The sequence below is a fragment of the Pleurodeles waltl genome, chromosome 4_1, assembly GCF_031143425.1.
Source record: "Pleurodeles waltl isolate 20211129_DDA chromosome 4_1, aPleWal1.hap1.20221129, whole genome shotgun sequence".
Taxonomy (NCBI): Eukaryota; Metazoa; Chordata; class Amphibia; order Caudata; family Salamandridae; genus Pleurodeles; species Pleurodeles waltl.
In genome coordinates, this window is record NC_090442.1 from 167261066 (window position 1) to 167276471 (window position 15406).

The following is a 15406-nucleotide window of genomic DNA, read 5'->3' on the forward strand; positions in this document are numbered from 1 at the left end:
TCAAAAACTATAGTTTGAAGAAAAGCAACTTATAGTGTCTCTGTCCAACACTAGATGGCAGGAGTGTGCAGTGCATGTAAAATCTACTGCTACACATACAAGAAACCATTCATTTCCTATCCCGGCAGGTTAGCTTAACCATTTTTTTCAGAATAGCTGAGAATGCTAACCAATAATTATACATTTATTTTATTTATGATTTCCCCTTTATAGGAACATTTGTGAAGGCTACCACCTCCAGAACTAGCATTTCAAGGACTCCTTGAGGGCCTTGCTCATGGTTCAGAGTAAGAGACGTCAGGTCGCAAGGCAGGGCCAATGGCAGCTGGACCCAGGAATGGGAAGGAAGTGGGACTACAGAACCCCCAAGACAAGTTACAACTACACTACCAGACACTGGAAATCATCACCGAGGGAAGAAAAGTGGTCACCACTACCAAAAGATCAAAGAAGTACACCACACCTACAACTGGCACTGAGGTACCTTTTAGGACACAGAAGTGGTGCTTCCAAGCCAGAGAAGAGAAGGATCTCTCTGGGACAGTGAAGAATATGACTCATTCTTTGGCAAGATGCGTTTCCGGCAAAGCTACAGCAATGGTGCCCGCACAGCCAGTATGAGAATTACTCCTTGGTATGGCTAGGTGCTTTAGAAATAGAGCAAAGAAATAGTATTTGACTAGCATTGTAAATACAATGAATAATGGTAAATGGAATAGATCTGAAATATTTAGGTACTTTTCCAAAGACACTCAGACGTAGACTATGATAAAAGGTTTGAACAACAAGTTATTTTTTGTTTTACTCTCTTACTTAAAATTATAAATCTCTTTATATAATCTTCAGTTCAGAGTCAATTGCTACTTAATTAAAGGAATATTCTTTGTGACACTGCTCCTTATGTAAGAAGAGAAAACAAAAATGAAGGACCACCCAAAGAGGTCAATATGTCTGCAACAATCTGCTAATTTGATTGTAGTTTTTGACCTGCCACCTCCTAATTAAAAGAGAGCACAACTCTTTAGAATTGAAGAGTAATTAAGGTTATACACACACACACAAAACTGGATTTAGTACCTGTATATGAAAGTACAGAAAGGATATTAATAAAGATAGGATTACCAAGTTGTACTGCTCTGTTAAGCTATTACAGCACTTGCCTCTAGGACGCTGCATTGTGAGATCTGACTCAACCATATTTTCTCCTGCTAGGTCTCTCAAGCATGGCATAGATGGGTTTGGTATTCTCCTCTAAAGTAACAAAGAAGAGGACACACACATGAATGCAATCTACAGTCCCAATAAAATTTTTAATCCTTTCACAAAGTCACACTTACCCCTTCTTCACATACTGGTAAGCGACGTCTCTCAGGCCAGGACGAAAAACTGAAATGCGATGCCACGTGGTCTTCTGACTTATGTCTCCTGAAACAGAAAATGCAAAAGTGTTAGAGAAACAATAAACAAATAGGCCAACTTGTCACAGCATTGACTCCCTAATATACTAGGATATACTTGGATAGAAAGCTCACAAAATATTAAACATATAAATGGAGATGATGCGGGATATTCACAGAACAGAATAAGATGCATGGATGAGTTTAGAGCCAATTAGACATATCCAACCACACAGATGTTATTTATGCTTGTTCCAATCCCCCACTTCTAACCCATGCCTCCCAAACTTTAATCAGACAAGTAAGACAAGACACCTGGACATGAATTTGTTTATGTGTATGAACAAAACCCTTGAAAAGTAGAGCGAGTAAATGGTGGATGACTAGAATTGCTTTCACTGTGAACTCTCTTTACAAGGAGGGTGGACACAGAAAAGCTCATATCCAGTGAGCTGCAAGACACCCAGAACTACCTGCAAAAGCTATAGTTCAGTTGTTGTAAAGTTTACTGTAAGAATGGGTGTAATTTAATTCACTGTTTATCAGTTTACAATCTTATCACTCTGCCAAGGTTGCAAGCCTTTGTAGACTTTGTATACTTAACATGTCAATATAGGACAGGAGTAGAGCTTGCAGAGTTACAAAACAGTTCCATTCTCTGGAGGCTGCAGATACGAGACCTTGGTCTGTCGCTGGAGTTAGGGAGAGATTTGAAAATGGACGGAAAGGGGCACGACAATGGAGGTATCCCTAGAAGGGATTCATCTGGCCCCGACCAATTTGATTTCAGAGTAGAGCAGCTGTCGCAGTCAATAAAAAAAAAAGAAGAAAAAAAAAAAAAAGAGGGTCTCACAGCGCATATTGTTCCTTCCATCTTAGCTTGTTAACACTGTCAGCTTACAGTGTTCTGTAAAAATGCACAGGACCCCTAACCACCATGTACAATTGGAGAGAGGCACTTGAAAGTGAAGGTGGTGTAGCACCAAGTTGAGTAACTGTCAGACGACCTCCAATATTACTAGACATCAGACAAGAAACACCCAAGGGGCCTGAGAGCAACAGGAAAGAATGTAAGAAAGGAGAAGAATTGTGTGACTTCTAAAGGACTTGTAGGATGCCAGTCGTTGCATCATACATATTCCAGCTCAAGAGTTACTGCACTGAAATCAAGAGACATTTCAGACATCTGAAACCTGCATTCATCTTCACATCCAATTAGAATCCGAAGGGGATTTTAAAAAAATATGAGGCTAAAAATCAAAGATCCCCATCTTAAGAATGCCCACAAATAACAATAACACAGACTCCAAGATCGTGATTCTGGATGTGTGCACAACGTGGTGCCAGAAGGTGGCAACTACTTCAGTCACTGGTTTCATAGGACTCATGATAACCTGTTAAAAAACTCAACTGAGAAGAGTACATGAGCATGGCACAGTAGTTGGGGGGGGGAAGGCAGATGATTCTAAGCAGAGAGAGCTGGTCACTCAGTCCTTGTCCAGGGAGCGAAACACAATGTATGGCTAAGTGGTACTTATAGTCCTAAATCAAAGGTGTGTGACACTGTGGAGTAGGGAAGACCTACAAGCTATTAGAAAGTTGATCTCACATTGGATTGAGACATCTTTGTGGTTCCTGGTTCCGTTACAGGTCGACAGTGGTGAAAGAACATTTTTGTTCACAAATCCTGAGGCTGCACAGAAATCTGTCTTATTGAAGAAGAAAATAAGTTACTTTGCAAGCTCTATTCGAATTGACTCTTCTGTGTGCTGATGTGGACATTGTTACTCTGGTTGGTCGGAGGCTGCTCCCCACTACAGTGCTAGAGGAGGTGAAAAGACACGGAGTGCACCGATTTGTAATGAGAGTTATTGGCTATATATCAAGTATGCAGAATCACATGTGTATTGTTATGCCCTTCTCACTTTCTTTCCCTCCATCCATTCCAGCTGGGTGGACATGCTTGGACGATATAGAAGCTTAACAATAAATAAAATCAGATGGTTTTCCTTGTTACTGGGTTTAAATGTAGGGTTTGGAACTTAAATTACTTCCTTGACTGATGTGCAGGTTTTCAAAAAACAAATTTGAACTACAATATCATGATTTTTTTTGCGTATGGCTTTGTGAACTATTTCAAAGAGGCTGCAAGGCCCAGATAGCAGCTAAAACCACTTTATCTTGAGGTCAAACTGTGCACTTAGTTCTACAGTGTTTATGTACCAGTAGTTGTAAGAAATGCTTATGTATATAAAATGTGTGATGCATGTAATTTATGGAGTAAGATATGTCATTGGTTGCGCAGGTGCTGTGGCAAGTGTGCATGGACTAAAAGATACCCACATGCTTGCATGAATAGGAAAACTGAATGTTTATCCATGGGATGTGTTTCATAAGCTTCTCTTGTGTGATTGCCTATAGGGCACTTGGTTTTACGCCATTTTCATTAAACATTTCTCATTTACATTTCTTAGATTCATATTTACCCGACCACTTAATTGTTTTCTTGTCTCTGCCATCAAACAGTTCTGCTAACAGTTACACAGATTCAATCATATCTGCTTGCCACAACACGGCAAGTATGGAAGACTTTGCTAATCCCTTAATTTCAGGATAGTTGCTGATTAATGAGATGACCGCAGAGTACTACCTCTATTTGCAGAACGCTAACATTTCCAACTGTTTAGCAACATCATGCTGCACAGGACCTAGACATCCAGACCCACAGGAGTCAACTGTGGAGTCCCCCAAGGATCCTCTGTAGTGAATCCTATCTGGTTTTAATGGGAAGGAGTTAGCTTAGCCCTCGAGCTTGTATACTCATACCCCGTCACCCAGTGACTTTTACTGTTCGTTCACTCTGTTTTAGCGCATTTATTTAATTATAACTTTCAAGATGGCTGCATTGTTTCTAGTTAGGCCAATGTTTTAGTTTCATGTTATCAGTGCCACCGCACTAAGGCGTCACTATCAAGTGACAAAGATAAACAAGCTGAAGGTATTCACTTTAGGTACTTTCCCTATTTGGCACGTTTAAGGGAAGTGCTAATATAAATTACTGTCCCAAGCATAACTTGTTATCTAGTGTATGGGAACAGGCCTACGTCAGATCAGATCTGTATAAATACATTTCACACAGTCAGAGGGATTCTGACCAGATGCCATTGCTGCTATCAATGCTGCAGATCGCCTTGACACTGACCCAGTCCCCACGGAGTCTGAGCTAGAGACCTCATTCCAAGGTAACGAGGGCTGGGGCCTCTCCTCATGGACACCGCTTTGGCAGATTAGGTTTATAACACCTAGCTCTCTTTAGGTTAGGGGTTAGGTTTATCATGCTAGGGTATCAGAACATATCTCATATCACTTCATGTTATTGCAAGATAGTGGGGGTCTTTGTATTAATGACTTGTTTCCACAATTCTGTTTCTTGCACTGTTCATTATCCTTATCATTGCAGCCCATGCAACTTATCGTAGATTGCAGTATTGTTAATAAAAACCTATTAAGACTTTTACTGCATCTCTCTTCATTGCCTGTGTGTAGGAAAATGGCTCCTTGTTGCAGTTACCCCCCCCCCAACACTTTTTGCCTGATATTGATCCTAACCAGGCCCCAGCACCAATGTTCTTTCACTAAAAATGTACCATTGCTTCCACAATTGGCACAGCCCTGGCACACAGATAAGTCCCTTGTAAAGGATACCAGTGGTACCAAAGGCCCTGTGATCAGGGAAGGTCCCTAAGGGCTGCAGCATGTGTTGTGCCACCCTAAGGGACCCCTCACCTAACACATTCCCACTGCCATTGCAGATTGTGTGTGTTGGTGGGGAGAAGAAAGCAAAGTCGACATGGCATCCCCCTCAGGATGCCATGCACACAAAATACTGCCTGTGGCATAGGTAAGTCACCCCTCTAGCAGGAGGCCTTAAAGCCCTAAGGCAGGGTGCACTATACCACAGGTGAGGGCATAGCTGCATGAGCAATATGCCCCTAAAGTGTCTAAGTCCATTCTTAGACATTGTAAGTACAGTGTGGCCATATTAAGTATATGGTCTGGGAGTTTGTCAAAATGAACTCCACAGTTCCATAATGGCTACACTGAACATTAGGAAGTTTGGTATCAAACTTCCCAGAATAATAAACCCACACTGATGCCAGTGCTGGATTTATTAAAAAAATGCACACAGAAGGCATCCCCCTGTATTTTACCCAATCCTTCAGTGCAGGACTGACTGTTCTGTGCCAGCCTGTAACAGAGAGACGAGTTTCTGACCCCCTGGGGTGAAAGCATTTGTGCTCTCTGGGGCAAGAAACAAAGCCTGCACTGGGTGGAAGTGCTTCATACCTCCCCCCTGCAGGAACTGTAACACCTAGCAGTGAGCCTCAAAGATTCAGGCTTCGTGTTACAACGCCCCAGGGCACTCCAGCTAGTGGAGATGCAGCCCCCCCCCCCCACGGACACAGCCCCCACTTTTGTCGGAAAGTCCGGGAAGATAATAAGAAAAACAAGGAGGAGTCACCCCCTCAGTCAGGTCCAACCCTAATGTGACCAGAGCTGAAGTGACCCCCCCCCCCACCCCTGGAAAATCCCCCATCTTGTTTTGGAGGATTTAGCCCAACAGGGATAGTGATGTGCTCCCCTCCCCATAGGGAGGGAGCACACGGAGGGTGTAGCCAACCTCAAGGAAGCAAGCCATTGGCTACTGCCCTGTGACCCTGACACACCCCTAAATTCAGTATTTATTGGCGACCCTGAGCCCAGGATTTTAGATTCCGGACGACCTCACAAGAAGAAGGACTGCTTAGCAGAAACCCCAGCAGCGAAGGAAAGGAGACAACAACTAACTTGGCCCCAGCCCTACCGGCCTGTCTCCTGCTTCAAAGAACCTGCAAAAGAAAAGCGGCGTGTCCAGCAGGTCCAGCGACCTCTGAAAAACCACCAGAGGACTGCCTGCATCCCAGAGGATCAAGAACTCCTGTGGACAGCGGCCCTGTCCAAAGAAAAACAGAAGAAGAAACCTCTTCTGAAGGAATTCCTCACCACTCTGCACCCGACGCCCCTGGCCCGTGTTCAGAGAAACCAATGATCCAGAGAGGACCCCCCCAGGCGACTCCAACGACGTGTCCACACTGGGCTAACCTCTCTGCACCACCACAACGACTCTGGCAAGGGGAATCCCGAGGACCCCCCCTGACCGCGACTGCCTAGAACAAAGAAACCTGATGCCTGGATAAGCACTGCACCCGCAGCCCCCAGCCTTGTGAAGAACCGACCACCGGTGGCTGGCCCGAGAAGCACCCCTGTGCCCTGCCTGCAACATCTGAGTGACCCCCGGGTCCCTCCACTGATTTCTATCAGAAACCCGAGGCCTTGTTTGCCTACTGCATCCAGGCGCCCCTGTGCCGCTGAGGCTGTATTTAGTGTGCCTGCTTGGGACCCCCTCCCTCCCAGTGCTCTACAAAACCCCCCTGGTCTGCTCCCCGAGGACGCAGGTACTTACCTGCTATCAAACTGGAACCGGAGCACCCCCTGTCTCCATAGGCGCCTATGTTATTTGGGCCCCTCTTTGACCTCGGCACCTCACCGGCCCTGTGTTGCTGGTGCTGGGTGATAGGGGTGGACTTGAACCCCTAACAGTGGGCTGCCTATGCCCCAGAGACTGAACTTGTAAGTGCTTTACTTACCTCAAAAACTAACCTGTTCTTACCTCCCCCTGAACTGTTGAATTCTGCAGTGTCCACTTTTAAAATCGCGTATTGCCATTTTATGCCAAACTGTGTACATTACTGCTTTGATTCAAAATTCTATCTATAAATATGCAAAGTACCTTCCATTTAATGTACTTACCTGCAATTTAAATCTTGTGGTTCTAAAATAAATTAAAAAAAGGATATTTTTCTAGATAAAAACCTGCTGACCTGGAGTTAAGTCATTGAGTGTGTTATCATTTATTGCCTGTGTGTGTACAACAAATGTTTAACACTACCCTCTGATAAGCCTAACTGCTCGACCACACCACCACAAATAGAGCATTAGTATGATCTATTGTTGCCTCTATCAAGCCTCTTGGGGAACCCCTGGACTCTGTGCACACTATCTCTCACTTTGAGGTAGTATATACAGAGCCAGCTTCCTATACTGTGTTTGACTGAGACATGTTGTTCATGTGAGAAAGGGGTAATCTCTGTTTAACCACAACACTCCCTGAGATGTCACACTCCGGAGTCCATGCGTAAAGTCTGCAAATCACCTTTTAGTGTTTGGGTTTTTGGTGAGGTACTGCTTGTGAGCCAGTAGGGTTGGGACGAGAGTAGCGACTTATTGTATGACTGGCATAGTCTCTGTAGGAAGTTGGCTCTGTATGTACTATTTCAAAGTAAGAAATAGCATGCACAGAGTCCAAGGGTTCCCCTTAAAGGTAAGATAGTGGCAAAAAGAGATAATTCTAATGCTCTATTTTGTGGTAGTGTGGTCGAGCAGTAGGCTTATCAGAGGGTAGTGTTAAGCACTTGTTGTACACACACAGGCAATAAATGGGGAACACACACTCAAAGACAATTCTAGGCCAATAGGTTTTTGTATAGAAAAATATCTTTTCTTAGTTTATTTTAAGAACCACAGGTTCAAGATTTACAAACAATACTTTCAATGAAAGGTATTTCACTTAGGAACTTTGAATTAGCAAAACAGCATATACAGTTTTCACACAAATGGCAAATAGCTATTTTAAAACTAGACACTTAGTGCAATTTTCAACAGTTCCTGGGGGAGGGAAGTGTTTGTTAGATTTGCAGGTAAGTAAACCACCTACAGGGTTCAAAACTGGGTCCAAGGTAGCCCACCGTTGGGGGTTCAGAGCAACCCCAAAGTTACCAGGCTTCAATGGAGAAGGGGGTGCCCCGGTTCCAGTCTGCCAGCAGGTAAGTACCCACGTCTTCCGAGGGCAGACCAGGGGGGTTTTGTAGGGCACCGGGGGACACACAAGTCAACACAGAAAGTACACCCTCAGCAGCACGGGGCGGCCGGGTGCAGTGTGTAAACAGGCGTCTGGTTCGCAATAGGATTCTCTCTTCAGCGATGCAGGCAGGCAAGGGGGGGGGGGGGGCTCCTCGGGGTAGCCACCACCTGGGCAAGGGAGAGGGCCACCTGGGGGTCGCTCCTGCACTGGAGGTCGGATCCTTCAGGTCCTGGGGGCTGCGGGTGCAGTGTCCTTACCAGGCGTCGGGTCTTTGAAGCAGGCAGTCGCGGTCAGGGGGAGCCTCGGGATTCCCTCTGCAGGCGTCGCTGTGGGAGTCAGGGGGGTCAACTCTGGCTACTCACGGGCTCGCAGTCGCCGGGGAGTCCTCCCTGTAGTGTTTGTTCTCCACAAGTCGAGCCGGGGGCGTCGGGTGCAGAGTGCCAAGTCTCACGCTTCCGGCGGGACACGTGTGTTGTTTCAAAGTTGCTTCTTTGTTGCAAAGTTGCAGTCTTTGTGGAGCAGGGCCGCTGTCCTCAGGAGATCTTGGTCCTTCTAGATGCAGGGTAGTCCTCTGAGGCTTCAGAGGTCGCTGGACCCTGTGGAACGCGTCGCTGGAGCAGTGTCTTTAGAAGTGGGGAGACAGGCCGGTGGAGCTGTGGGCCACAGCAGTTGGTGTCTCCGTCTTCTCTGCAGGTTTTTCAGCTCAGCAGTCCTTCTTCGTCTTAGGTTGCAGGAATCTATCTTGCTGTGTTCTGGGAGCCCCTAAATACTCGATTTAGAGGTGTGTTTAGGTCTGGGGGGTTGGTAGCCAATGTCTACTAGCCCTGAGGGTGGCTACACCCTCTTTGTGCCTCCTTCCTGAGGGGAGGGGGGCACATCCCTAATCCTATTGGGGGAATCCTCCATCTGCAAGATGGAGGATTTCTAAAAGTCAGAGTCACCTCAGCTCAGGACACCTTAGGGGCTGTCCTGACTGGCCAGTGACGACTCCTTGTTTTCCTCATTATCTCCTCCGGCCTTGCCGCCAAAAGTGGGGCCGTGGCCGGAGGGGGTGGGCAACTCCACTAGCTGGAGTGCCCTGGGGTGCTGTAACAAAGGGGGTGAGCCTTTGAGGCTCACCGCCAGGTGTTACAGTTCCTGCAGGGGGAGGTGAGGAGCACCTCCACCCAGTACAGGCTTGGTTACTAGCCACAGAGTGACAAAGGCACTCTCCCCATGTGGCCAGCAACATGTCTGGTGTGTGGCAGGCTGCTAAAACTAGCCAGCCTACACTGGTAGTCGGTTAAGGTTTCAGGGGGCACCTCTATGGTGCCCTCTGGGGTGTATGTTACAATAAAATGTACACTGGCATCAGTGTGCATTTATTGTGCTGAGAAGTTTGATACCAAACTTCACAGTTTTCAGTGTAGCCATTATGGTGCTGTGGAGTTCGTGCATGACAGACTCCCAGACCATATACTCTTATGGCTACCCTGCACTTACAATGTCTAAGGTTTTGTTTAGACACTGTAGGGGCATAGTGCTCATGCACTTATGCCCTCACCTATGGTATAGTGCACCCTGTCTTAGGGCTGTAAGGCCTGCTAGAGGGGTGACTTATCTATACCTATAGGCAGTGTGAGGTTGGCATGGCACCCTGAGGGGAGTGCCATGTCGACTTAGTCATTTTATCCCCACTAGCACACACAAGCTGGCAAGCAGTGTGTCTGTGCTGAGTGAGGGGTCCCCAGGGTAGCATAAGACATGCTGCAGCCCTTAGAAACCTTCCCTGGCATCAGGGCCCTTGGTACCAGGGGTACCAGTTACAAGGGACTTACCTGGATGCCAGGGTGTGCCAATTGTGGAAACAAAGGTACAGGTTAAGAAAAGAATACTGGTGCTGGGGCCTGGTTAGCAGGCCTCAGCACACTTTCAAATCATAACTTGGCATCAGCAAAGGCCAAAAGTCAGGGGGTAACCATGCCAAGGAGGCATTTCCTAACACAACCCCCCCCCCCAAACGAAAGAGGATGAGACTAACCTTTCCCAAGAGAGTCTTCATTTTCTAAGTGGAAGAACCTGGAATGGCCATCTGCATTGGCATGGGCAGTCCCAGGTCTGTGTTCCACTGTAAAGTCCATTCCCTGTAGGGAGATGGACCACCTCAACAGTTTTGGATTTTCACCTTTCATTTGCATTAGCCATCTGAGGGGTCTGTGGTCAGTCTGAACTACAAAGTGAGTACCAAAGCGGTATGGTCTCAGCTTCTTCAGGGACCAAACTACAGCAAAGGCCTCCCTCTCAATGGCACTCCAACGCTGCTCCCTGGGGAGTAACCTCCTGCTAATGAAAGCAACAGGCTGGTCAAGGCCATCATCATTTGTTTGGGACAAAACTGCCCCTATCCCATGTTCAGAGGCATAAGTCTGCACAATGAACTGCTTGGAGTAATCTGGAGCTGGTGCTGTGCACATTGCTTGTTTCAGGGTGTCAAAGCCTGTTGGCATTCTACAGTCCAGTTTACCTTCTTGGGCATTTTCTTGGAGGTAAGTTCTGTGAGGGGTGTCACTATTGATCCATATCCCTTCACAAACCTCCTGTAGTACCCAGTCAAGCCAAGGAATGCCCTGACTTGAGTCTGGGTTTTTGGATCTGCCCAGTCCAGAATAGTCTGGATCTTAGGCTGGAGTGGCTGAACTTGGCCTCCACCTACAAGGTGTCCCAAGTAAACCACAGTTCCCTGCCCTATCTGGCATTTGGATGCCTTGATAGAGAGGCCTGCTGCTTGCAGAGCCTTCAAAACCTTCTTCAGGTGGACAGGTGATCCTGCCAGCTGGAGCTAAAGACAGCAATATCATCAAGATAAGCTGCACTAAAGGACTCCAAACCAGCAAGGACTTGATTCACCAACCTTTGGAAGGTGGCAGGGGCATTCTTTAAACCAAAGGGCATAACAGTAAACTGATAATGCCCATCAGGTGTGGAGAATGCTGTCTTTTCTTTTGCTCCTGGTGCCATTTTGATTTGCCAGTACCCTGCTGTCAAGTCAAAGGTACTTAAGTATCTGGCAGCACCTAGTTTGTCTATCAATTCATCTGCTCTTGGAATGGGATGGGCATCTGTCTTGGTGACAGAATTAAGTCCTCTGTAGTCCACACAAAACCTCATCTCTCTCTTTCCATCTTTGGTGTGAGGTTTGGGGACTAAGACCACTGGGCTAGCCCAGGGGCTGTCAGAGTGCTCAATGACTCCCAATTCCAGCATCTTGTGGACTTCCACCTTGATGCTTTCCTTAACTTGGTCAGACTGTCTGAAAATTTAGTTTTTGACAGGCATGCTGTCTCCTTTGTCCACATCATGGGTACACAGGTGTGTCTGACCAGGGATTAGGGAAAAGAGCTCAGCAAACTGTTGCAGGACCTTCCTACAGTCAGATTGCTGTTGGCCAGAGAGGGTGTCTGAGTAGATCACTCCATCAACTGAGCCATCTTTAGGGTCTGTGGAGAGGAGATCAGGGAGAGGTTCACTCTCAGCTCTATGGTCCTCATCTGTTACCATCAACAGATTCACATCTTCCCTGTCATGGAAGAGTTTTAGGCGGTTCACAAGGATCACCCTCTTGGGGGTCCTGCTAGTGCCTAGGTCTACCAGGTAGGTGACCCGACTCTTCTTTTCTAGCACTGGGTAAGGGCCACTCCATCTGTCCTGAAGTGCCCTGGGAGCCACAGGCTCCAGAACCCAGGCTTTCTGCCCTGGCTGAAACTCCACCATAGCAGCCTTATGGTCATACCACATCTTCTGGAGTTTTTGGCTGGCCTCAAGGTTTTTACTTGCCTTTTCCATATACTCTGCCATCCTTGAACGTAGGCCTAGTACATAGTCCACTATATCTTGTTTAGGCTCATGAAGAGGTCTCTCCCAGCCTTCTTTTACAAGAGCTAGTGGTCCCCTTACAGGATGGCCAAACAGAAGTTCAAAGGGGGAAAACCCTACTCCCTTCTGAGGCACCTCTCTGTAGGCGAAAAGCAGACATGGCAAGAGGACATCCCATCTCCTTTTGAGTTTTTCAGGGAGCCCCATGATCATGCCTTTCAATGTCTTGTTAAATCTTTCAACAAGTCCATTGGTTTGTGGATGGTATGCTGTGGTGAATTTGTAAGTCACCCCACACTCATTCCACATGTGTTTCAGGTAGGCTGACATGAAGTTGGTACCCCTGTCAGACACCACCTCCTCAGGAAATCCCACTCTGGTAAAAATACCAATGAGTGCCTTGGCTACTGCAGGTGCAGTAGTGGACCTAAAGGGAATTGCTTCAGGGTATCTAGTAGCATGATCCACTACTACTAGTATGTATTGGTTCCCTGAGGCTATGGGAGGTTCAAGTGGACCCACTATGTCCACACCCACTCTTTCAAAGGGGACCCCCACCACTGGAAGTGGAATGAGGGGGGCCTTTGGGTGTCCACCTGTCTTACCACTGGCTTGACAGGTGGCACAGGAGACACAAAACTCCTTGACCTTCTGGGACATGTTGGGCCAATAGAAGTGGTTGACTAATCTCTCCCACGTCTTGGTCTGTCCCAAATGCCCAGCAAGAGGAATATCATGAGCTAAGGTCAGAATGAACTCCCTAAACTCCTGAGGCACTACCACTCTCCTAGTGGCACCAGGTTTGGGATCTCTAGCTTCAGTGTAAAGGAGTCCATCTTCCCAATAGACTCTATGTGTTCCTGTTATTTTTCCTTTGGACTCTTCAGCAGCTTGCTGCCTAAGGCCTTCAAGAGAGGGACAGGTTTCTTGCCCCTTACACAACTGTTCTCTTGAGGGTCCCCCTGGGCATAGGAGCTCAACCTGATAAGGTTCTAACTCCATGGGCTCAGTTCCCTCAGAGGGCAGAACTTCTTCCTGGGAAGAGAGGTTCTCTTTTTCTTGTTGTGTTGAAACTGATTCCCCAGTTTTCTTTCCTTTTCTCTTGGAGGGTTGGGCCCTTTTCCCAGGCTCCAACACCTCTTTTTCACCCTGAGCCTTGCACTGTGCTCTTGTCTTGACACACACCAGTTCAGGGATACCCAGCATGGCTGCATGGGTTTTTAGTTCTACCTCAGCCCATGCGGAGGACTCCAGGTAATTTCCAAGCAAACAGTCTACAGGGATATTTGAGGAGACCACCACCTGTATCAGGCCATTGACCCCTCCCCACTCTAAAGCTACCATAGCCATGGGATGTACTTTAGTCTGATTGTCAGCGTTGGTGACTGGATAAGTTTGTCCAGCCAGGTATTGACCAGGGGAAACCAGTTTCTCTGTCACCATGGTGACACTGGCACCTGTATCCCTAAGGCCTTCTACACTTGTCCCATTAATGAGGAGTTGCTGCCTGTATTTTTGCATATTAGGGGGCCAGGCAGCCAGTGTGGCTAAATCCACCCCACCCTCAGAGACTAATGTAGCTTCAGTGTGAACCCTGCTTTGCTCTGGGCACACTGTTGATCCCACTTGGAGACTGGCCATTCCAGTGTTAGCTGGAGTAGAGTTAGAAGTGGAACCTTTCTTGGGACAGGCCTTGTCTCCTGTTTGATGTCCTTGTTGATTACAGCTACAACACCAGGCCTTTTTGGGATCAAAGTTTTTACCCTTGTACCCAAAATTGGATTGTGAAGAGGCTCTGGGCCCTCCCTCCTGAGCAGGTTTTTGGGGCCCTGTTGAAGACTCTTTACTTTTACCCTTGGATGTCTCAACACTCTTCCCCTGGGGAGTCTTTGTGACCCCTTTCTTTTGGCCACCCCCTGTGGAAGTCTTGGTCACCCTAGTCTTGACCCAATGGTCCGCCTTCTTTCCCAATTCTTGGGGAGAAATTGGCCCTAGGTCTACCAGATGCTGATGCAGTTTATCATTGAAACAATTACTTAACAGGTGTTCTTTCACAAATAAATTGTACAGCCCATCATAATCATTTACACCACTGCCATGAATCCAACCATCCAGTGTTTTCACTGAGTAGTCTACAAAATCAACCCAGGTCTGGCTCGAGGATTTTTGAGCCCCCCGAACCTAATTCTATACTCCTCAGTGGAGAATCCAAAGCCCTCAATCAGGGTAGCCTTCATGAGGTCATAGGATTCTGCATCTTTTCCAGAGAGTGTGAGGAGTCTATCCCTACACTTTCCAGTGAACATTTCCAAAAGGAGAGCACCCCAATGAGATATGTTTACTTTTCTGGTTGCACAAGCCCTCTCAAAAGCTGTGAACCATTTGGTGATGTCATCACCATCTTAATATTTAGTTACAATCCCTTTTGGTATTTTCAACATGTCAGGAGAATCTCTGACCCTATTTATGTTGCTGCCACCATTGATGGGACCAAAACCCTCTCGTCTTTCCCTTTCTATGGCTAGGAGCTGTCTCTCTAAAGCCAATCTTTTGACCATCCTGGCTAACAGGAGGTCATCTTCACTGAGGCTGCCCTCAATGCTTCCAGAGTTGCTGGACTCTCCTGTGAGAGAAGCAGCATCTCTGACTATCACATTTGGAGTCAGGGTTTGAGGGACCCTGTTCTCCCTAACTAGGACTGGAGGTGGGAATTCCTCCACATCACTAGCTTCCCCCTCTGGGAGGGTATCCTCAGAGGGGTTGTTTTTGGCAAACTCTGCCAGAAGCTCCTGGAGCTGTATTTTGGTAGGGTTTGAACCAGTTTTAATCTTTTTGGTTTTGCAGAGAGACCTTAACTCTGACATCCTAAGATGCAGGTAAGGGGTGACGTTGCGTTCCATCACACTCTCTTCTGCATTAGACATTATGTTTCTAAAAGTTGGAATACTTTTTATGAATCTAAAACTATTTCTAGAACTTAATTCAAACTTTACAAAACTTTTAAACTCTAAAAGAAATGCTAGCAGAGACTAACACAAGGCCCTAGCAGGACTTTTAAATTTTTTGAAAAATAGCTAAAATTTCAAAAATCAGTTTCTAATGACAATTTTGGGAATTTAGTCGTGTGATCAGGTATTGGCTGAGTAGTCCAGCAAATGCAAAGTCTTGTACCCCACTGCTGATCCACCAATGTAGG

At 46.7% G+C, this 15406-nt stretch overlaps 1 protein-coding gene across 2 annotated transcripts in view; it reads right to left on the bottom strand.

The window, feature by feature from the left end:
* Positions 1-15406, bottom strand: part of SSBP1 (single stranded DNA binding protein 1) — a 119952-nt gene that overhangs the window by 66489 nt on the left and 38057 nt on the right. For both annotated transcript variants that reach the window (XM_069227970.1, XM_069227971.1), the window contains one exon: positions 1338-1425. In XM_069227970.1, coding sequence (XP_069084071.1) covers positions 1338-1425 — 88 coding nt within the window. The remainder of the gene's footprint in view (positions 1-1337; positions 1426-15406) is intronic.